The 23,152-nt window shown below is 39.7% G+C and overlaps 1 protein-coding gene across 11 annotated transcripts in view; it reads left to right on the top strand.

The window, feature by feature from the left end:
* The window catches only part of LOC149262923 (uncharacterized), a 302,883-nt gene that overhangs the window by 47,741 nt on the left and 231,990 nt on the right, over positions 1-23,152 (top strand). For all 11 annotated transcript variants that reach the window (XM_089425435.1, XM_089425464.1, XM_089425465.1 and 8 more), the window contains exons 2-3: positions 12,401-13,088; positions 13,244-13,328. In XM_089425435.1, the coding sequence (XP_089281561.1) occupies positions 12,401-13,088; positions 13,244-13,328 (773 nt within the window). The remainder of the gene's footprint in view (positions 1-12,400; positions 13,089-13,243; positions 13,329-23,152) is intronic.

The raw sequence follows: 23,152 nt of genomic DNA, 5'->3' as shown, positions 1-23,152 counted from the left end.
TGATTTGGGGTAGCATCAGATGTGCTCTAGCCACGAAAATTGGTGGAGAGGCTAAAGCACATGAGATCTCTAAGACCTAGAAATGGTTTGGGCAGATTCTAACCTTTTTGGGAGATATTTAAATAATTGATATTTTTAATGGAGTTCCTAAGTCTAAACTTAGGGAAAACAAAATATTAATGCGAATTAATATAAAACTGGGTTAGAATGGTCCAAAAGTCATGGATCAAGCCAAACCTAATCTTAGCCGTTGATTTGAGATTTAATCTCGGCTGTTGATGAACCAACGAGAAAAGTATAAGAGGAGGCTTGAGGGTCAGTTGGAGAACACACCAAGAGAGATCAAGAACTCGATTTTCTGGGGCAGGGTTTGCTGAGGAAATTGAGTGAAGTGATCTGAGTTGCAGCTGAGGGGCAGTGAATACATAGTAGAGAGGCAAAGTTAGTGTCGGGAGGATCAACGCAGAAGTCGGGAGAGGTTGACGTAAAGCCAGCCAGAGGCCACGCAGAGGTAGCCAGGAGCTACCCAGAGCCAAAGAAGGCCAACGTGTGAGACGCAGAGGCTCCGGAGGCTGACGCAGAGCCCCAAGAGGCTGACGCTGGGCGAGAGAGGCTGACATAGGCCCTAGAGGTAGCGCTGGGAGATTTTCGTGGGATAGATTGGAGCTGGATGGGGTGACGCAGTCCCTATCAGGGTGACGCAGAGCAACAGAAGCTGTATTGTTGCTGTGGGATCGTTCATCCAGTGATTTAGCTGGAATATCTGTCTCCGACTGAGAGGTACTACTGCGGAGGGCATTCTCTATTGGGTGAGCAATTTCTGGCACCTTGGTTTTATTCTAAAACTGCATAATAATAAAAACCCTCTGAATAGCTGCACCGGTTTTCCCGCATTGGGTTTTTCCGGGGACATTAGTCAAAAAACAATGGTGTCACTTGTGTGCTTGTTTCTTTCAGCCAGGGTTGCGGGGGAGCGCCCCCCTCCCCCCCCTCTCGCTGCCGCTCCCAATTCGCGTTCCGAGTGGGAGCGGCTCTGGAGCGCGTTCCCAAAAACTCTCCCGAGGACGGAGCGTTTTTGGGAGTGGGCTCCCTAAAAAAAATAACACTCCCGAGGAGGGAGCGTTTTCGGGAGCGTTTTCGCGAGCGTATAGCATTTTTTGCAGTAATGTTCCAAACGCAATTTTTTTTCAAAGAAACAAATAATTTTTGAGTGGGGCAGCTTAATGATCAGGCCTATGGCCCTAGTATTGATATGCGATTCATGGAAATGCTAAATTCTTAAAGTAAAAGTGACATTCTCCTTAATCTTCATTTTCATCCTTTTACTTAAATTTTTAACATTACCATGAAATGACTTAGGATGTTTGAGAGTGGTTCTGACCTCATTGGATTTCATATGGAGAAAGTAGAATTTTAGATTTCATTCAAAATCCAGCAGACTTATTAGTTTTTCAGGATTTCAGGATTGGGGGATTGCAATGTTTCCATAGAATTTTGTCATGTATTAGGGTATAGAAATTTTATTTAATCAAGAGCACCAATCCCTCTATGTACCTTGATGTTAGTGACATTGGTTGTCGAACTCCTCTATCATGACCCTCCTAAAAATGTATGCATCACTCAAACAAAATCTTGACTTGACATGCTATGCTTTTTCTATCTTACGTTAATGCTTAGAGGGTGATATTAATGACAAAGATCCCTACACAGATACAGAGGTAATGACAAAGATACCTCTGGATATTAATGCTTAGAGGGTGTTATTAATGGCAAAGATCCTGATTTTCCAACAAGACTAAAAAAATTAGACATTTCTCGTGGTGGCAAGAGGCCCAAGCATAAGCAATAGATAATAGATTTACTTATCTTTTCTAGTTTTTAGTAGTTTTTATAACTATTGACTCTTTCATATTTATTATGATATTGTTTTAAACAATATATGACAATTTAAGTTTGAAGTTGGCAATTATAATTCGTTAGTAATGAATTATGAATATGATGCTTCATGAAAGTTGAAAGTTGTTTAATTTCATTTCATTTTATAACATTTCATTTCATGTTAGATATTATTTGTTGTAATGGTTACATTTAGCTTACAAGTACAACTTTGGTGATCAATGATGATAAATGTTATATATTGAATTTTGAAAGCTTGAAACTTTAAGATTGATGAATCATGAGACTCAATATGTTGTATGTTACTATGTTACTAACTTGTGGACGTGGTTGATGAAGATTATAACTTCTAGATGATTGTTGTTATATGGTTCAATCTATGTTTTTTTTATATCTAATTCATCATTCTACATGTTTTTGTTGACATATATGTATCAAAATATAAAAAAATATATTATATAAAAAACGCCCCGGAATTCGCTCCCAAACTGGGAGCTTCTAAAAATGTTGCTCCCGCACCTATTTTCACTCCCGCTCCCCGCTTTCGCTCCCGCTCCCAAGTAACACTGCTTTTAGTTGATGATTTGTATGTGTTGATACTGTACTTGTATTTATTTTCAGTATTTACATGGTAAATAACTTGTTAAGTAACTGAACAAGTAGGAAGAAATAAATCAGATAGTACAGGAAGAATTTCTAATGGTTAGAACTTAGAAATTCCAACAAGGTGAACCTTCCAATGAAGATTCCGACGGAGGATCTTGATTATCCTCATCCTGCAAATGCTCCTTCCTAATAATGATGATACATGATGAGTTCTTTCTATCTTAGATGACTTTTCTTTTCCCATAAGTACTACTTATGCTTTCAATGAGGTTACTAAGAGCTACTTCCTTTATGCTACAATCATGTAGACTTCTACATCGACTATGCTTTCAAGCTTTTCTAATGAGCTCTTGTTTTAACAGTATGCTTCTAATAGGATGCCATCTTCTACTAAGATGCATTTAGTCATAATGCTTCTCATTTTGACTGTCATGGTATAGGTCTTTTCACCTTCGATTTCTCCTTGCTATGCATTGGAGGAACCCCAATAGTGAAGATCTATCCCTTTCAATTTCTTCTCATTAGGTTCTTCCACTTCTTTGGTGATATCATATATGAGCTTTATTTCTTTCTTTGCTCTTGTTGTCCTTCTTGAATTTTAGACAATCTCTCTTGTGATGCCCATATTCCTGATAGTCATAGCATTAGATCTTTGGCATATCCTTCTTCTTTTTTCGAGGACCAAATTTTTTCAAACCTTCCCTTTTCTTTTAGACATGGCAACAAGTGCTTGAACTTATTCAATTGGTCTTACATCGGTTTTTGCTCTTAACCTGGTTTACTTCAATTTTACACAATGACTAGAGTTCACTGAATGAGGTGGCTTCCTTCTTTCCAAAAATGCTTGATACGAAGTTGTCCCATCCATCAGGTAGTGTATTTAGTACCACGGTGGTCATTTCTCATGATTTCCCCCAACTCTTGCAGTTGGTCTCGTATTTCTGACACCCTCATGAAGTATGAGGCTATTCCTTCTTCCTTTGATATCATCATCTTGTAGAGCTTGGTTCTCAATGATATCACTTCTCCTGCAGTACTTACGGAGAATAATTCCACCAGTTTGTCATAGATGTCTTTTGACTTTTCCAATTTTGCTACATAAGGATTCTTTGAGCCCTTATTTCCCTTTTCATGTATTCAGCTAGAGCTTGAGCTTCTTCCTTTGGAGGTTTAGTGACAAAACCCTTAACATGCTCAACGACTTCATTTTCTATGAGGATCAAATCTATCCTCTTCTTCCATGCAAGAAAGTTTGACAACCCAACCAATTTGTTGCTCTCCTTGCAAAATGAAGTCATTTTGATAGATTCAAATGTAGATATAAATATACTTAATTGTCAAGTGAAGATGTTAATATCTTCAACTTGATGCCTTCTTGATTTTGATGATGATAGAAGATGTCTTCCTTCAAAAGTGATCCTTCAACGAGAGTGAGATCACCTTGATTCCTTGATGGCAATGAGTATGCTTTTTCCTGCTTCTGCAGAATGTAGAGACTTTTAGATGCTTCAATGTGTAGTTCTTCTATGCATGAGCTAGGGTTTTGAGGTCTTCTTAGTTCCTTCTAGTCACACTTGTCAAACTTACAACTTTAGATTTTGGCCCTGCTTCAGATTTTCGACTTGTTGTTGCAACATTGCAATTTCGGCTTCTTCTGCAGAAACCCTAGTTCATACATGTAACTAGAAGATGGATGGATTTGTCTCCTTTCTCCTTTGCTTGAGATGGAATCATCTTCTTATTAATTTGGTTTGCAAGGGAGACTTCTTTTGCCCCAAAACTTCGGTTCTCTTGGAGTAGCTTATACTTCAGAATTTTCTGCTGCAAGACGATGCCCTAATCTTCGCACGTGTGGAGGAATATAGCCCAAAAATAGATCTAAGATGCGTCATTTCTCCTTCTTCTTTCTTTGTTAAGTATTAGGCTTCTTTTTCTCTCTTGACTAAACTTCTTGGGGCTTCTTAGATGCTTTTCTATTGCTTCGGCCCTTGAGTGTCCTTTAAGTTGCCTTTCCTTGTCTTGTCACCTTAGCTTTGATACCATGTTGAGAAGTCTATGGGTAATTAGATTAGGTGATTTCTCTTACTTTGATAACTGCTTGTGATGTATTTTTACTTAACTTGATTAGCTTCTTCTTGCACTTGATTATTATTAGCGTTCTTTAACAACTACCAAACAATAAAATCAATGAGACAATAGGACACAAGATGTAGGCGATCAGGGAGGGCCAAAACCTTTCCAATTGAGAGGAAAGCCCACAAGAATTCTTCTCTTCTTATAGAACTTCAATTAACGAATTCCAAGACCTATGACCCTTGCCGCTACAACCCGGATCTAGATTTCTTGGCTAGAAATCCGTCGAGGTAGTGCTTCTGTCTACCTTGGTTCAATCTCCTTAGACATTGTTCTGCACTGACAGACACAATGTCCCACCAGCTCCTCAAATCACAATCTACACAGCTCCCATAGCCCCGACAACTGAAGAATCTGAGCTCTTTAGGCTCTGCGCAATCACAGTGTAGGCTGAATCTGCTACTCCCGGCTTACTGCATCAATCCTTCCTGTTTGAGAAGGATGACGTGGCTCTGCGTGAGCCTGTTCTGCCCCTCTCTGCCTCTGCACTGGCCCTTATCCTGGCTCAGAATGCTGACACTAGCTCTGCATGAGCCTTTGCATCACCCTCTTTGCACTCACTCCTCTTGCCTCTTTAGCTCTAGAGCAGCGTTGTCTCTCAGGACAACTGCTTCTCTGCTGCAAATCCTCAGATTTCTTCGGCTAGTGTCTTCAGTCCTCCTTGATTTGCAATCGCTCTGATACCATGTGAAAATTTCTAAATCCAACACATCATAAACCCCTACTACAATGTCTGGTTTACTATCTCCTATTTTTTCTTTACATTAGCAAGTTATTTAATAACATAAACATCGAAGTAAACACAATTGTAACCTTCACAAATATACAAATCAACTGAAATAAACTGAGACAACACAAGGGACACCGTTATTTTTGGACAATCGTTCGTGGAAAAACCCAATTCGGGAAAATTGGTGCAACATATATGAGGGTTTTATTATTAAATAGATTTCTGAATACAACTAGGGTGCCAAAAATGGCTCACCCTTCAAAGAATATCTTCGATAGTAGTACCTCTATCCAGAGACTGGATATTCCGACAAATTAGCAACCGAATGAACAATCCCACAGTGACTTTGGCTGTTCCTTGTGTTGGACAACGAAAGCTACTCCAAGCACTCCTCTAGAACTGCGTCACCCTTCCTCGGCTCTGCGTCAGCTGATCAGCTCCCAGTCTGCCCCACAGATGCTCCTAACACTGCCTCTGAAGCCCTCTTCGACTTCTGTGTCAGCGTCTACGGCTTCTGTGTCAGCCTCTATGACCCTTTGCGTCCTCTGCGCTAGCCTCCTTAGCCTTTGCGTCAGCCCTCCTAGGCTCTGCGTTGTCTCTTCTGGCACTTTGCTGCCTCTCTGATATGTATGCTTTAGCCTTGGATCAAAATCCCTTGCTGAACTGCCTCTCACTGCAACTGATCACTCACTTGACTTCCTCAGCAAACTCAGCGCCAAAAAATCGAATTTTTTGATCTCTCTTGATGTATCTCCAGTTGACCCTCAAGCCTCCTCTTATACTTTTCCTGTTGACGATTCAACAACCGAGATTAAGTCTCTAATCAACAACTAAGATTAGATCTGGCTTGATCCTCGTCACTTAGAACTTTCTCACCCATTTTATATTAATACACATTAATATTTTAATTTTCCTAAGTTTAGACTTAGGAACCCCATTAAAAATATTAATTATTTTAATATCTCTTCATCCGGGTGGAATTTCTCCAAATGAATTCTAGGTCTTGGAGATCTCATGTTCCTTAGCCTCTCCACCAATTTTCATGGCTAGAGCACATTTGATGCTACCAAAAATCAACACCTCAAGCTCTACGCAATTGTGGGCAGCAGTACTTGGTCACTAAGGGATGAGATTGCGTAGTGCAGCTCAATAGAGGTCCAATTGATGGAGGGTGGTCCGGTCGACAAATATTCGGCAAAATGGTTAAGTGTGTGAGCGAGTGAACTCATGTATACATGACCTTGTGAACACTCAACATGACTTGATGACAAGACATCTCAAACCAACAAGACAACATATGCTTAGTGTGACTAACTGCGGGACTGTCTAATGATGAAAGTGACAAGTGCGACACTTCGGATAGACCTTCGGATGACCGTGACGACACTTGCGCGACAGTGCTTACAACATCGTGTGTGAGTGCGATAGATGTTTACATAACGAACACAACTCAAACACAAACCTTCAACATCACCAGAACAAGGTCGCAAGCATGACATAGCAATCAACATGTCGAAGACGACAATTGGTCAAACAAGTGAAAAGGAAGCAAGACATGTAGAGGAAACACATGAAATGACCTTTTGTGTTTGCGCACATGCATGTTACTGAGGACAAGATGATATGACAATGACAAGCAGTCTTGCAAACTCAACTAAGAGGTGTACTTCGAAAGGTGTTCTTTACTTACCATACTTACCCTCGAGATGATCATGCATCTGACGGAGTTTGCATGCGGTCCTGATCTTTTTCCATTACTTGGTCTCTTGGTCCTTCTCCTCGACTCCTTGGGAGTGATCTCAGCATGTCACCTTTTCCTGTAGTCACTGAGCGATGGATCAACGCGGTTTTAGCAGGAAGTGACTGTTGCTGGGATGAGGCCATGGGAGGCTCCTCTTGGTCCTTCTCCTCGACTCCTTGGGAGTGATCTCAGCATGTCACCTTTTCCTGTAGTCACTGAGCGATGGATCAGTGTGGTTTCAGCAGGAAGTGACTGTTGCTGGGATGAGGCCATGGGAGGCCCATTTGCGCAGTTTCTGAATGTAAGACAGACAAGGCAGCTTGGACAACACTGCGCATTTTTGAGGCACAAGAAACTGCTACGGGACAGGGGTCCTGGGAGGACACCTCTGCGCAATTTCTAAGTGTAGTGCAGCCCGGGCAGTTGAGAGGCAATATTGTGCAGTTTTTGTTGACGGTGGGTTCCGGCCGGGGAAGGACATTGGAGGAAACCACTGCGTAGTTTTGGATGCAAGGGGATGTTGGGGTCTCTGCGCACTGCAGGGTTTCAGCAAGCAAGGGAGGAAGCTTGATGGTTGCAGAAGCAAAGTGCAAAGTTTCGGGAAAATGGATGAGGCTAGGTTGCTTGGGAAATGGCTAAGTGTGAGATTAGTGATACAAATATAAACAGTGACAAGACTCGACTGTGAACGCACACGGATACTTAGTGACACAACATAGACCATCCAGAATGCATAAGACATACTTTGCTTGATGCAGCAACCTTCATGACAAGAGTGTGTGAAGTGAGTGTGAAACATGTCTATGTGATGACAACCACTCATACACACACAATTCCCTTGAAGCAAAACAACATTCCCTTTGTATGCCAAACAACAACCCCTATGCCCAAAGGTGACACATGCTGCATAAAGGTGAGAACATGAACAACTCTTAAGATCATGGAGGGGATGCTTGAGATCATCTGCTTACCAACAAGTGACCAAGGATGATCGATTGCAGGATCCAAGGTACGCTCCGAAATTTGCATGCGAGCCAAAATTTTGGAGGGTGGTTGTAGCCGCTACAACACCTTGTTAGAAAATCAGAAAGGGAGAAATTTTTTCTTATATTGATAATTACTTGTCATATTATTATGCTTTTATTAACTTCTTTATGTTCTTTCTTTATCTTCTTCTCATCAATCAATTATCAAAGCAAAAACATGAAGATCATGGACACCAAATGTAGGCACTTAGCTAGGTCTAAAACCCCTATATAAGGGGAAAACCCAGTCAAGAACTCTTCCTTCAGTAGGCACTCAGCTAGGTCTAAAACCCCTATATAGGGGAAAACCCAATCAAGAACTCTTCCTTCAATAGATACAAAATGAGATAGACCAATAGACCTTCCTCCACCAATTGAATCTTACAAGATGATTTAGTAGTCTTTTCTTATCCAACAACTTTATGTTGGAAAGTAACTAGGTTTGGTCTTCATAATGACGTGTAATTGTGATTTTATGCAAATGATGTAAAGAAGGAAAATAAAATTATTATTGTAATTCTTGCCTCATGGGTTTCATGAGCAAGGAATTTTATTTTTAGATGGCTCCCATTGTGCGCCTTTAGGATTTGTCATCTAGTCATAAAAGTCAAAGAGAGTCAATGTCATGTATGGAGAACGCTTCTTAGGCATGTTGCAAATGTATATAAGTCAATAGGATTGTCAAGTAGCCCTCCAAGACAAGCACAAGCTATCCTTCTTCAAGTCAGCTTCAAGATGAAATATAGAACTCATGTCAGCTCACCTAAATTGGAGACACAACTCTTCATATGGTCATGTCGGCTAATATACATGGAGAGACTACTATAAATAGGCAGCTCGACCTATTCCACAGTCAAGCAGTTCGATCACCTCTGAAATTTGGATGACAATTGCAGAGACAAAATTTAGTGAAAGAGCTCAGATAAGGGTAAAAAAACTCGGCCTTATTGCAAAAAGAATTTCGGATAATTTCAGAGTGAAGTTCGGATAGATCACAGGGATATTCTCTGCATAATTTTCTAAGATAGAAAGCGGATTACAGTGAAGATCAAGAAGGCAGAACTTTGGTGATATATCACAGTAAATGTTTCAGTGCTATATCTCGATGCCTCCACAACAAATAAGTTTGGTGCTATCACAGTGATAAGGGTTCAAAGCTACTACAGTGAGAGGATTTCAGTGCTACCACAACAAAAGGATTTCGGTGCTACCACAACAAAAGGATCTCTGTGCTACCACAGTGAATAAGATCTCAGTACTACCACAATAAGAAGATCTCGGTGGTGATAGTGTCTCGGTGCTAAGAAGGTCGAAGTGGAAGAGGAATCAAGAAGAGGAAAGGAGCAAAAGGTTGACTGTCAAGAGAACTTGTGTCTTGGTCTTGGAGTGGTAAATAGGTTAAGCGTTGTGGTCTTGGTATTCGTCAATTGGAATCTCTATAAGAAGAATTTGTGTGGGTTTTCCTCTCGAAGAGTGAGAGGTTTTGGCCCTGGCTGATAGCCTACATTCCGTGTCTGTTGTCTATTTATGTTCATGCATTGGTAGTTGTTTGATGAAGAAGAACACTAATAACCTAAGTAAAGGAAGATCCCAATCTAAAGAAGTAAAAAGCTCACACAAGCAGAGAAATTGCTTAATATCTTTGCCCTAGATTTATCAACACTTTAGCCCATCAACAATCCAGAAATTCGACTTCCCAACTACTGAATTTCAACCCCCAGCTACAAAATTTTGGCCCATCTTTAGCGTTGTAAGTTTCATCCCCTCCAATAGCTTCACAGCTTCACATGTGAGAGAGAGAGGGAGGGAGAGAATTTCGACTTCTTATGCTTGAGAGAGACCTCCTTCTTCTTCACTAGCCCTTTCCTCTTCTTTCCTTGAAATTCACACTTTTTCTAGCCCCAAAATTTGCAGATCGAACCTGATGAGTGAGTGTGTCAAATGAGGTCAAGTTGCTGCCTTTATATAGGTATTTCTCCCTCAGTTTAGGCCAACTTGTCCAGTTTGAGGCCGACTTGGTGGAGGAGGCCTAATGGGCCTATTTTACAATAAAATAAATGTCTTTCTTGAAAAATAAATCCCAAGAAGGGTTATTTACATTATGACACGGACAAGGACACTTGACATAAACCCTAGAAGCCTTCAATGGAGGCTTTAACCTAAAAACAATTGACCCAAGCATGAAACCCATGCTTTAATAAGTCAATTTCTTTAATAATAAAATAATATTTCTTTCTTTTGATAAATACATTACATCATGACTCAAGTACAATTATGAAGTCCGACACTAGTTACATTCTTCAATAGCAAAGACCTCCCCACTTCAAAACAAGGCAAAAACTCTGCTGAATGGGTAGCAGCTATGGCTGTGGATTATGGGGCTTTGATAAAAAAATAGACGATGGAATTGATTCCCTTACCTAAGGGTAAGAATATTGTTAGTTCAGTTGTAAATGGTTAAGACCAATTATGGTACTGATGGATAGATTGACGAGCATAAGACCAGGCTTCTTGTGAAAGGTTTCTCACAGAAAGAAGGTAATTTACTATGCAGCAGGAGGGGCTATTCATATTCAAGGATTATCTAATGTAGAGTAGGCTGGTGATTTTGATGGGTGTTGTTTCACCTTTTGGTTATTGTTTAGAGTCTAAACTCGGTTTTGGACTAGTTTCATTGTGTTCTACTTCTGAGAAGCAACAGACTGTTGTTCTACCTTCTATGGAAGTTGAGCATGCCAGTGCTCTCCTAGCTGGGAAGAATCTTGTTTGGATGAGGATGATTCTTCGTTAGTTGGGTCTTCCTCAAAAGGGCCCCCACCCCTTCTATTTTGATAGTCAATGTATCATCAAACTAACTCATAATCTTGTGGATCATCAGAAAACTAGATATGTTCAGCTTTGGTTGCAGCATATCCATCATCTCTATGGTCTAGGGCATAGTGAGCCTGTCTTTGTTCCTTCAACTGACAGCATGTAGATGTCATCACCAAAATCTGGTTGGTTTCCATTTTCACTAGTTTGCAACTTTGCAGTACTATTTAGGGGGGATGTTATGCCATAATGGCATCTTTTTGTGGCCCCTATTCAGCTGAAGAGGGGCTGTTGGAATTGTTAGTGTAATCTATACACATGGGCATGTCTCATGTATTATTATTGTTTGTGATTATGGCTAACTCCATATCCTTTATTCTTATATTGTATTACTATGTATGGTTAAGGCCAACCTAGTCAAACTTGATGTGTAGGGCTAATAACCCTCTTGGTGTATGTGCCCTTGTTTTGTGGGCAGATAATCCCTCTCAATGTTGTGCCTCACTTGAGTTGTGTATACACAACTCAAGATGTCATTTATTTTATCTCATCCTGTGATCTTCTTGATTTAAAACACAAAGTGTTATAAGCCTAAGGGCACTTAATAATGGTGCTCTCTTGTGATTGGCATCTTTCTCTCAGGGTGGTTGTGTCTTTCTTTTTTCCAGCAATTGTGCTTGGGTTTTGCACTTTCTCTCTAGTGCACTTGTGAGGAGGCCATTTGAGAATATGGCTGAGATTTGGTTCCATTGATTTTTCTCTCTGGTTGGGTTCCATTTTCAATAGTTTGCAACTTTGCAGTACTATTTAGGGGGGATGTTATGCCATAATGGCATCTCTTTGTGACCCCTATTCAGCTGAAGAGGGGCTGTTGGAATTGTTAGTGTAATCTATACGTATGGGCATGGCTCATGTATTATTATTGTTTGTGATTATGGCTAATTCCATATCCTTTATTCTTATATTGTATTACTATGTATGGTTAAGGCCAACCTAGTCAAACTTGATGTGTAATGCTAATAACCCTCTTGGTGTATGTGCCCTTGTTTTGTGGGTACATAATCCCTCTCAATGTTGTGCCTCACTTGAGTTGTGTATACACAACTCAAGATGTCATTTATTTTATATCATCCTGTGATCTTCTTGATTTAAAACACAAAGTGTTATAAGCCTAAGGGCACTTAATAATGGTGCTCTCTTGTGATTGGCATCTTTCTCTCAGGGTGGTTGTGTCTTTCTTTTTTCCAGCAATTGTGCTTGGGTTTTGCACTTTCTCTCTAGTGCACTTGTGAGGAGGCCATTTGAGAATATGGCTGAGATTTGGTTCCATCGATTTTTCTGTTGACCCTTATAAATGTTAGTTCTGTTGATCTTAGGTTGAAACTTAAGCCTTATAAATCTCAACACTTGGGGGATGCAATGTCAAACTGTTCATCTGATTTAGTTTTTTATTGACAGGAAATGGCAAAGCGATTATAAAGTTCCAGGTTCTTCGTCAACAAGTTGTAATTGCTTTGGTTAGTGCCCCACCACCTGGACCTGCTACTTATGTTGTATACTGCCTCAGTATCTTGAATCTTATTGACACTCACAACAATGAAGCCCTTAGCCACTTGTTAACTTCGGCTCTTACTTGTTTGGACAAAAATAACGTGTCTTTTGCTGATGCTGCTGAAGCACGGATGCTGGCATCTAGAATTTTCCTAAATGTAATTATGGGAATAGTGACTGTAGGCGAGCGTATCCTGGTTAAATTGGCCACAGTTTTTGGCATTCAATTAAGGGATCTGGAGAAAATTGTGCACATGCCTTTGCTAGATGAGGCTGAGAAAATCCAGAAAGTAAAGGCATGCCTGGAACTATTCATTCTAAGATTGATCAAAGCACGTCTGTATACTAGTGCTGTGGCCCTGTTAAAGCAATTCTCTCTTCAACACTCTAGCCCCCATGACTTCCTGGTTACAATGATTTGTGATAATCAGTTTGAAGCAGCAGAAGAATGGGCAGTGTACATGGGGAAGACTATGATCTGCTCCCTAGTGCAGCAGTGTATGGAGATGACTATGTTCAAGAGGGCCTATAACATCGTGAAAAAATATAATTTGCAGTTGGAGTTTCCTGATGCATATCATCAATACAGAAAAAGGTATACAGACTGCTCCATTCAGAATTTCATATATTATATAAAGGTATTAAATCTATATTGCATCACTTATGACTACCAACTTCTGTATACAAGTTATGACTCATGTTTTTATTCTTTCTAGTTCGTAATCATTTTGGTGCCACATCACATTTCAGTACCTTGAGAAAGCTGGTAGAGAAAGGATGCTGGGATATTGCAGAATCAATTGCTATTGAAGATTGCAAACTTGTTGAATACCTGGTAATTTCGAATTGAATAGGCCTATACTCAGAAGCATCATGTCTCATAATTGTGCTGCTAATAATCATATATGGATTTTAATATTTTATTTTATAAAAATTCAGGTGCAGCATTCTACAGTGTATAGGATAACTATCATTACTTAATATCCCGGCATTTATTAATGAATATCAGTTGTGTTCCTGTTTTGGATCTCTTTTGACAATGATGTTATTAAATTAGATTTTTTACAAGAAGTTCATCTTAATGTTGGGTTTTCTCCAGACGATTTTCTCATAGTGGCTTACTTGAGGGAAAATAAATACACAATAGATGAGCAAAAAAAAAAAACTACACATGCAAATTTACAAGAAATGAATATAGAATCTAGATAGATCAACACAAGATGACACTGCTGTTTCCTATCTTTTGATAATAGAGATAAAAATAATGAGCCTCTCCATGTTCATTAAATTGTCATACCTCGAATGTTTGCATGCTTTTAAGAATAATTTCATGTTTTACCACTTAACTCATGATACTGATATTTTTGGTTATTGATGGTTGGGTGAGAGTTGACCTTTAATCAATGTTTAAGTTATGACATTGACATGCTATCTTGAGTGCTGTCCACCATCCATACTTTCTCATTGTTGCTGGTGCCTTCGTTGCTCCCAATATTTGTTCTATAATTCATCCAAATGCTCCGTTGAGATGCACTATGCTTCTAGCACATGTGTCTCTAAATAAATGTGGTGACTCTGAAAAATTAGAAGATAAGTGATGGAGAGGTTTTCCATTTGTATGTAACTTGCACATTACTGTAAAAAAAATACTTTAGAAAAAACAGAGTTCAAAATGATCCCAATGGCTTAAACAGCAGTATTTTAGCCAGAGAAAGATTGTCAACCCCTCTTCCATTTTTGATGCAGGAGCACCCAACTCGACCATTGTAGAGGTGATGAAGTCTGGGATGACATGGGTTGTTGGAACCACCACAAGAGCTTGGAGCCTTCCACCTGGTCATTTGATTCATTTTGTAGATCCAACAGCTGTTGTTAATTGTGGGTGGTTTGGTGAGGTAACACACCAAATCCACACGCAATCCACCTCGGCCATTGGATCAGGCCTTGTGATTGGATGACCCATGCAAATTGCGAGGGAGGGTCAATCCCTGGGTGATGTCACCACATTTGTGTTGGAAATGCTGAGAGGGCGGTGAGTCAGTTTTCCTTAGCAATTAGCACTTTTAAATCTTTTCAGAGCATTAGTTAATTTTCAATTATTATTAATGTTTATGCAGTAATAACAGTAAATAAAAGAACACAGTCGACACAAGAATTTTAGGTGGAAAACCCCCTCCGGGTCAAAAACCACCGAACGCTTTTCTAATAAATTCTTTAATCTTCAGGCCCAACTGAAATGAAAGCAACAACTTCCTAGAATTCTAGAAAAGCATTCTTCTCCAACTCCCACTGGAAGGACGCCCCAACGAGCTAGTTTCATCAGTGGTCAACTAAATGGATGCCCCAACATCCTAGACCAACCTACCACCGTAAAGTGTTCACAGGCTCCAACTTGTAGGCGACTTCATGCACTAGCCTAGCACCTCCCTGCCACCCTATAATGACTGAAATGAGACAAGAGTGTAGATTCTCGTACCAGGGACAATGATCCACGATACAATATGATTTACAATGATTTTCACCAAACACTCAATCACACTATGACCTGCAACCCAACCATGACATCATCGCAACAGAGGCTCCTATACCTCCCAATAATGCCTTTTCAACTCTAGGCAGATTGACTCTTTTACAATAATGACTCTTGCAATGATGACGCTTTTACAAATGACTCTTTTACATCTTTACAATGATGACTCTTGGCCTTGACACTCCTTTACAATATACGAATGGCTGTCATGTCTTCAAATGATGTCCCGTTGCAATGCTTCCTTTGATTTGATACTTCTGCTCTTGAATTCTTGCTTGAAGTTGTACTTGAATCTTCTTCTACCTGCATGCAAAATTTGGCCGGCGAAACCAATCCCAAAACAAAACAAAATACCCTTCAACTTACCTCTGCCTGCAAAACACATGTAAGTGCATAATAATGAATAAATACAAATTAAAAATTACAATTCGTACCTGAAGTGTGCTTGTCACTTTTGTTGTTGACTTGTTGGAGCAGCAGACAGACTCCCACTCTTGATATAGGCCTGGACTTTGTGCAAGAGTATATCCAAAACTGACCTAAAGATATATACAATAAAAACTGATGACAGACCCTAGACTTGTGATGGACCAAGTTCTAAGTACAACAACAGAGACCATTCTATCAACTATGACAAGACAAGTAACATGAACTTACAACATCATATAGATTTAACAAACTTGGTGTAGCATCAAGAATATGTAGCATAAAATGTGTAGTATCAAGAATAGGACATCCGAAAAACTAATTGTGACATATAGAGACATAGAGATATAACTGAGACACTGTATATACTTACGTTGCCTTACAAAAACATATGTCAGAGATGATACTCAAAATTCAAATGTAAACACTAATCATACATACCTTGCTGTAGGAGACTTACCCTTGACTGTTGATGTGTGGTCCTTACTACAGTTATCCTTGAATGCATGATTTTTTCTTGCCTTCTAGGAGCTCGATATTGAATTTGTTGTATCTATGTAATTTCGGATCTCTAAGGTCTCAAATTTCGTCTTGTCATAGCCCTCTGAGTTCTCTTTCCAACCCCACAGGTCTGATCAAGATTGGATTCTTCAAGAAAGAGTTATGCCCAATCTCCCACGATGACCTGATTATACACTGGTTCAGTAGAGCGAACTTGTATGAAGTGCAACGTGTCACTGTTGCAACCTTCGACCATGAAAACACTACTCAACAAACTATAGTCTGTCCTCTTTTTGTGAGTATTTACGAAATTTGAATCCAATGCTTAGAGAGACAGTTATGAAGATTTTCACAACATCACCTGTTTGACATGGAATTCGGGAGCCTGCAAAAACCCGAACTTCCTTAGATCATATCTCTGAAAATATAGCGAACCAAGATCTGAAATTTGGTCACGAGGTTCATCGAGATGTTGGATCAAATGGGTTTTAATTTCAGCTTCTGAAGCTTCACAGAAAAAAAGTTATAGTGAAAATTTCACGATGACCTGTTTGAAGCCACAAAATCCCTACTAGAGGAGGATATGAGGGTGATTATTTATATGAATGTCTTGAGTTGAGAGGGTCCTCAACAAGTGAACGTTGGAGGGATTTTAGGAGCAATCTTTTTTTATTAATTATTGACTATTCAATGACCACAATCAATTATGAGTGCCATGCCACAACCCGATAGGGTTTTAGCCCACTAACTAGGGTTACTAACTTCAAACATAAATATCTTTCAAACCGTGAAGAATTACTTGGCGTGCCATATATCAACGGAAACATCTCGATGATTAGAATCCATCTAGAAGATCATTGACTCAGAATAGAGTAAGTTGTCAAGTCAAAATGCCCATGCAAGATCGGGGTAGCCCTTGGTGCTGCTTGGGTTGACATCAATGACAACCACTGATCAACAATCTCCCCCTTTGGCATTGATGGAAACACAAGTACTCCCCCTGCGATCATGACACCTCTTCCTACTGCCTTCTCTCCCCCTTTGTCATCAATGGCAAAGGGTAACTCCCCCTGACAAACTATCATCCTGCGGACCTGTACACACCTCCACTCCCCCTTTCTACTTAGTTAGATAAGAGAAAGATTCTAATGAGAACTTGGGAGAATCCCAAGCTTTTGGCGAAGATACTCAAATGCTTCACGAGGTAATGGTTTGGTAAAGATGTCAGTAATTTGTTCCTTTGTGCCAACATATTCAAGCTTGATATTCTTTTCGGTGACCTGCTCTCTAATGAAATGATATTTAATTGGAATGTGCTTCGTTTTGAAATGTATCACAGGATTCTTGGAGATACTGATGGCATTTGTGTTATCACAAAAGATGGGAATAGGCTCATTAAGCTTGACTTGAAGTTCTAATAAATTCTTTAATCTTCAGCCCCAACTGAAATGAAAGCAACAACTTCCTAGAATTCTAGAAAAGCATTCGTCTCCAGCTCCCACTGGAAGGATGCCCCAATGCCCTGGTTTCTTCAGTAGTCAACTGAATGGATGCCCCAACATCCTAGACCAACCTACCACCCTGAAGTGTTCATAGGCTCCAACCTGTAGGCGACTTCATGCACCAGCCTAGCACCTCCTTGCCACTCTATAATGACTGAAATGAGATAAGTGTGGATTCCCGTACCAGGGACAACGATCCACGATACAATATGATTTACAATGATTTTGACCGAACGCGCAATCACACTATGACTTGCAACCCAACCATGACATCATCCCAACAGAGACTCCTATACCTCCCAATAATGCCTTTTCAACTCTAGGCACATTGACTCTTTTACAATAATGACTCTTCCAATGATGATGCTTTTACAAATGACTCTTTTACATCTTTACAATGATGACTCTTGGCCTTGACACTTCTTCAAAATATATGAATGGCTATCATGTCTTCAAAGGATGTCCTGTTGCGATGCTTCCTTTGATTTGATACTTCTGCTTTTGAATTCTTGCTTGAAGTTGTACTTGAATCTTCTTCTACTTGCATGCAAAATTTGGCTGGCGAAACTAATCCCTAAACAAAACAAAATACCCTTCAACTTACCTCTGCCTGCAAAACACATGTAAGTGCATAATAATGAATAAATACAAATTAAAAATTACAATGCATGCCTAAAGTGTGCTTGTCACTTTTGTTGTTGACTTGCTGCAGCAGTAGACAAAGTCTCCCACTCTTGATATAGCCCTAGACTCTGTGCAAGACTATATCCAAAACTGACCTAAAGATATATACAATAAAAAACTGATGACAGACCCTAGACTTGTGATGGATCAAGTTATAAGTACAACGGAGACCATTCTATCAACTATGACAAGACAAGTAACATGAACTTACAACATCATATAGATTTAGCAAACTTGGTGTAGCATCAAGAATATGTAGCATAAAATGTGTAATATCAAGAATAGGACATCCGAAAAACTAGTCGTGACATATAGAGACATAAAGATATAACTGAGACACTGTATATACTTATGTTGTCCTGCAATAACATATGTTAGAGATGATACTCAAAATTCAAATGTAAACACTAATCATACATACCTTGTTGTAGGAGACTTACCCTTGACTGTTGATGTGTGGTCCTTATTGCAGTGATCCTTGAATGCATGATTTTTCTTGCCTTCTAGGAGCTCGATATTGAATCTGTTGTATTTATGTAATTTCAGATCTCCAGGGTCTGAAATTTCGTCCTGTGATAGCCCTCTGAGTCCTCTTTCCAACTACACAGGTTTGATTAAGATTGGATTCTTCAAGAAAGAGTTATGCCCAATCTCCCATGATGACCTGATTATAGACTGGTTCAGTAGAGCGAACTTGTACGAAGTGCCACATGTCACTGTTGTGACCTTCGGCCCTGAAAATGCTACTCAACAAACTACAGTCCGTCCTCTTTCTGTGACTATTTACGAAATTTAAATCCAATGCTCAGAGAGAAAGTTATGATGATTTTCCCAACATCACCTGTTTGAGATGGAATTCGGGAGCCTGCAAAAACCCTAACTTCCTCAGATCATATCTCTGAAAATATAGCAAACCAAGATCGAAAATTCGGTCACGAGGTTCATCAAGATTTCAACTCAAATGGGTTTTAATTTCAGCTTCTGAAGCTTCGCAGAAAGAAAAAGTTAAAGCGAAAATGACTCAATGCCCTGCTTGAAGCCATAAAATCCCTACTAGAGGAAGATATGAGGGTTATTATTTATATGAATGTCTTGAGTTGAGAGGGTCCTTAACAAGTGAACATTGGAGGGATTTTAGGAGAATTTTTTTATTATTAATTATTGACTATTCAATGACCACAACCAATTATGAGTGCCATGCCACAACCCCATAGGGTTTTAGCCCACTAACTGGGGTTACTAACTTCAAACATGAATATCTCTCAAACCGTGAAGAATTACTTGGCGTGCCATATATCAACGAAAACATTTCGACGAGTAGAATCCATCTAGAGGATCCTTGACTCGGAATAGAGTAAGTTGTCAAATCAAAATGCCCATGCAAGATCAGGGTAGCCCCTGGTGCTGCTTGGGTTGACATCAATGACAACCACTGATCAACAATTTGCTGCTGCATTTGTCCTCCACTGTGAACCTTCTACACTAATTCAATGACCCAGATCTCCCGCAACTTTTTCATGGTCAAATTGGAAAGGGATGCCCAAGATTAACTGTCAATGCTCCAACTCCATCTTTAATGAATTTGGAGTCCATTAAATGACCAAAAACAATTAAGAAGATGTATACAAGGGTAGATGTCTGATGGATTAAGGGGGTGTCAAACATCTGGCGGAAGCCTGCCCTAATTTTATTTACGAATTTTTAATTGTATGAGTGGGAGAAAATGGAGGGGAAGGCTCAAGGAACATGTAGAATAATGGGAGAATAAGATGAAAGAGCCAAGAGCTCAAGATGCAAAAATGAATGATTGTAGATATCAGAAAAAAGAGGGTTGGTCAAGCATGAAGCGTTGAGAAGACCGGGAAGAAGTAGTGAGCAGAAGACAAATAAGATAATTTTATTAATGTTTGACAAATGACCGCAAAAGAAGGTCAATGGGATTGAAGAGTACAACCAATATGGATACAATGTGGGATTGCTAGTGCAACTCTTAGAAAATGTCGAAAGCAATACAAAGAAAGAAACCTACATAAGTATACCATCGAAACATATGTGTAAAACTATGACAAAGGTATGGTGATACAAAATACTAAGTAAGTTTGTCCAAGACTAGAAAGGTGGACACTAATTCAAGAACATATATATATATATATATATATATAGAGAGAGAGAGAGAGAGAGAGAGAGCATGCAATAAGCCCAATGATGTCAAGGTCTATTGAGTCTGATCGTTGAGGGCGAGGGGGGGAAATGGGCATCGGGACATTGTCAAAGTCTTTTGAGAACATTTGGGAGATTGTTTGCACAATTCAGGGGGGTGGTGTGAAAATTCTATTGCAGTTACTGGTAATTATTCTTTTATCTTTAAAGATTATTTGTCTTCTGTAAATTAACTTACGACAAATACTGAATAAAAACACAACTGCAATTTCACCAAATTAAATCATAGACACTGAGAAAATAATACACATAAAAATTGGACATGGATATTTTGGACAAAATAGTCCCTAGCAAAACCCCAGTGTGGGGAAAACCAATTCTCAGATGAGGGCTTTATTATTAATATCTTCAATAATAATCTACAATGGAGAAATACAATTTGCTTGCCTCTCACTAGCAAAGCTTCGACAAAATAATTTCTTCACTTCTGCAAGTCAAATCAAACCTCTGGAAGCTAATCGACCCATTGGAAAGAACTCGGCCCACGTCTAGCAATTCACACTACTTCACACTAGCAACTCGCACTGGTTCACACTAGCAACTCCCATTGCTTCACACTAGCAGCTCGCACTGCCTCAAACAATTTGCATTGCCTTCAAGAAATGCGCATTGCCTCCGGGAAATTATTCCGGCAAGATAAACTGCCTCCAACAACTCGCTAAAGCCATTCACACTACCTCCAACAAATATCTTTGGCAACTGGTAATTCGTTCTGTGATTCCTGCACTCGCACTGGAAAATTGGCTTACTTGCTCTGGGAAATTCAACCTCCCTAGCATAAATAAATCAACGTCTTGTCTCTCAAAAACTAGAAGCAACTGTGAAGAATTCTCTCCGGCAAACTCTTCCTTAATCACTACTGCTGAACCCTCGCTGGTGTCTCCCACGCTATCACTGTGCCCTTACTATCACTGCAAATCTGTTCTCTTGAATTGTTCGAATGATCTCCAAAAGACCCATTGATCTCCTCGTATAATCTCTCGTTGACAAATCAACGATCATGATCTAATTCCAATCGATGGATAAGATCATCTTGACTTGTTCAAATCACTTTTCTAGAAGTTACTAGAGCAAAATCGATTTGTCTCAATTAATCCCAATTAATTAACCCATTTCCCTAAGTTAGACTTAGGAAAATAATTAAAACTGGTTAATTAAATCTAATTAAGACATTTTCACTTAGAAACTTTTTTTGGGTATTGGAGATAATTAATCCATTTGTGTTCCTAGCCTCATTGACACCACTTAAGACTAGAACACCTGTTCGAGCTACAAAAACTAACACTCCCTCTTAGTGAGGAAGGTGTTCTCCATGACTCCCAACTTATCCCTGAAGAAAACAAACTTTGCTTTACCCAAGGCCTTCGTCAAAATATTTGCAACCTATTGATCTGTGGAAACATATTGTAGTCGAACTGATCCACACTGTACACAATCCCTGATGAAGTGGTATTTGATGTCAATGTGCTTCGACCTATCATGAAACATTGGATTCTCAAAGAGCTTGATGCAACTATGATTATCACAATAGGTACTGGTCCACTGCATCCTCTGACCAAATAGTGCCACTAGTAGCTTTCAAAGCCATATGACCTCACATGTAGCCATGCTCACTGACTTGTATTTTGTTTCTACAGAACTAAATTCCACAGACTTCTACTTCCTGTTGTACCAAGAGACAACCCCTAATCCAATGTTGAAGCAACACCCTGAAGTGCTTTTTCGGTCCACCGCACTACCCACCCAATCCGCCTCTATGTACCCCATCAACTTGACAACATCACCTCAGGTATATCTCAACCCATACTTGACTGTACCTCGTAAATAGCATAGCACATGCTTCGCTGTTGTCCAATGCACCATATTTGGTTCAACCATGAATTGACTAAGGGTGTTGACCGCAAAGCAAATGTCTGGCCTTGTGTTGACCAGATACATAAGAGAGCCAATAAGTTGTTTATACAAGGTGGGGTTCATTGCTGCCTTCTCTGATGCATCTATCTTCCTCGAATTGGTAATCATAGGTGTAGACATGGGTCTACAGTCCGACATCCTGAATTTCAAGATCTCCTTAGCATATCTCTCTTGACCAAGGAAGATCTCCCCTTCTATTTGCCATACATCCAGACCTAGAAAATAATGCATCAACCCCAAATCCTTCATCTTAAACTCTATTGCCAAGTCCCTCTTGCAGTCCTCCATGAGCCCTGGTGACCCATATAACACGAAAAGGAGAGATGCACCTCCTACCATCAAATAGTAGTAGAGGTTTGAGTTTGCCTCACACTTCATGAAGCTCATCTGTTGCAAGTAATTATCAATTCAACCATACCATGCTCTGGGAGCTTGTTTGCGTTCGTATAGTGCTCTCTTTAATCTGCATACGTGGGTATCCTTCAACTGTGTCTCAAATCCCTTTGGTGTTGAATTTCCATGGCACATGAGAATCTGGGTTAGGTCTTAGAATCATTGACACAAACCTACTCATGTACCTCAACCATCCTACTTTGCACAACGAAAAATTACACATCAGTGAATCAACTAGCGCACATGACAATTTTTAAAATTTTCAACCTTTCTTTGTTATATTAACAACTTTAATACAACAGTCTAGGGCTGTCATATAGGGGATAATGGCCCTCATACATCCACTAATACAAGTACATACTACTAGGGCTTAGTGTTTGTTATGTTGACCACTAATCTACCCTGAACAAGACATCCTTGACCTACTTGCTGATGTGGTGCCCTGCTATGCCTCATTTGTAGCCTTGCCTCTATCAATGGTCCCACTCC

The sequence above is a fragment of the Pinus tabuliformis genome, chromosome 6, assembly GCF_031772625.1.
Source record: "Pinus tabuliformis cultivar Carrire ecotype Pingquan chromosome 6, CPIR1, whole genome shotgun sequence".
NCBI lineage: Eukaryota > Viridiplantae > Streptophyta > Pinopsida > Pinales > Pinaceae > Pinus > Pinus tabuliformis.
This window is presented reverse-complemented; position numbering and strand designations above follow the sequence as displayed.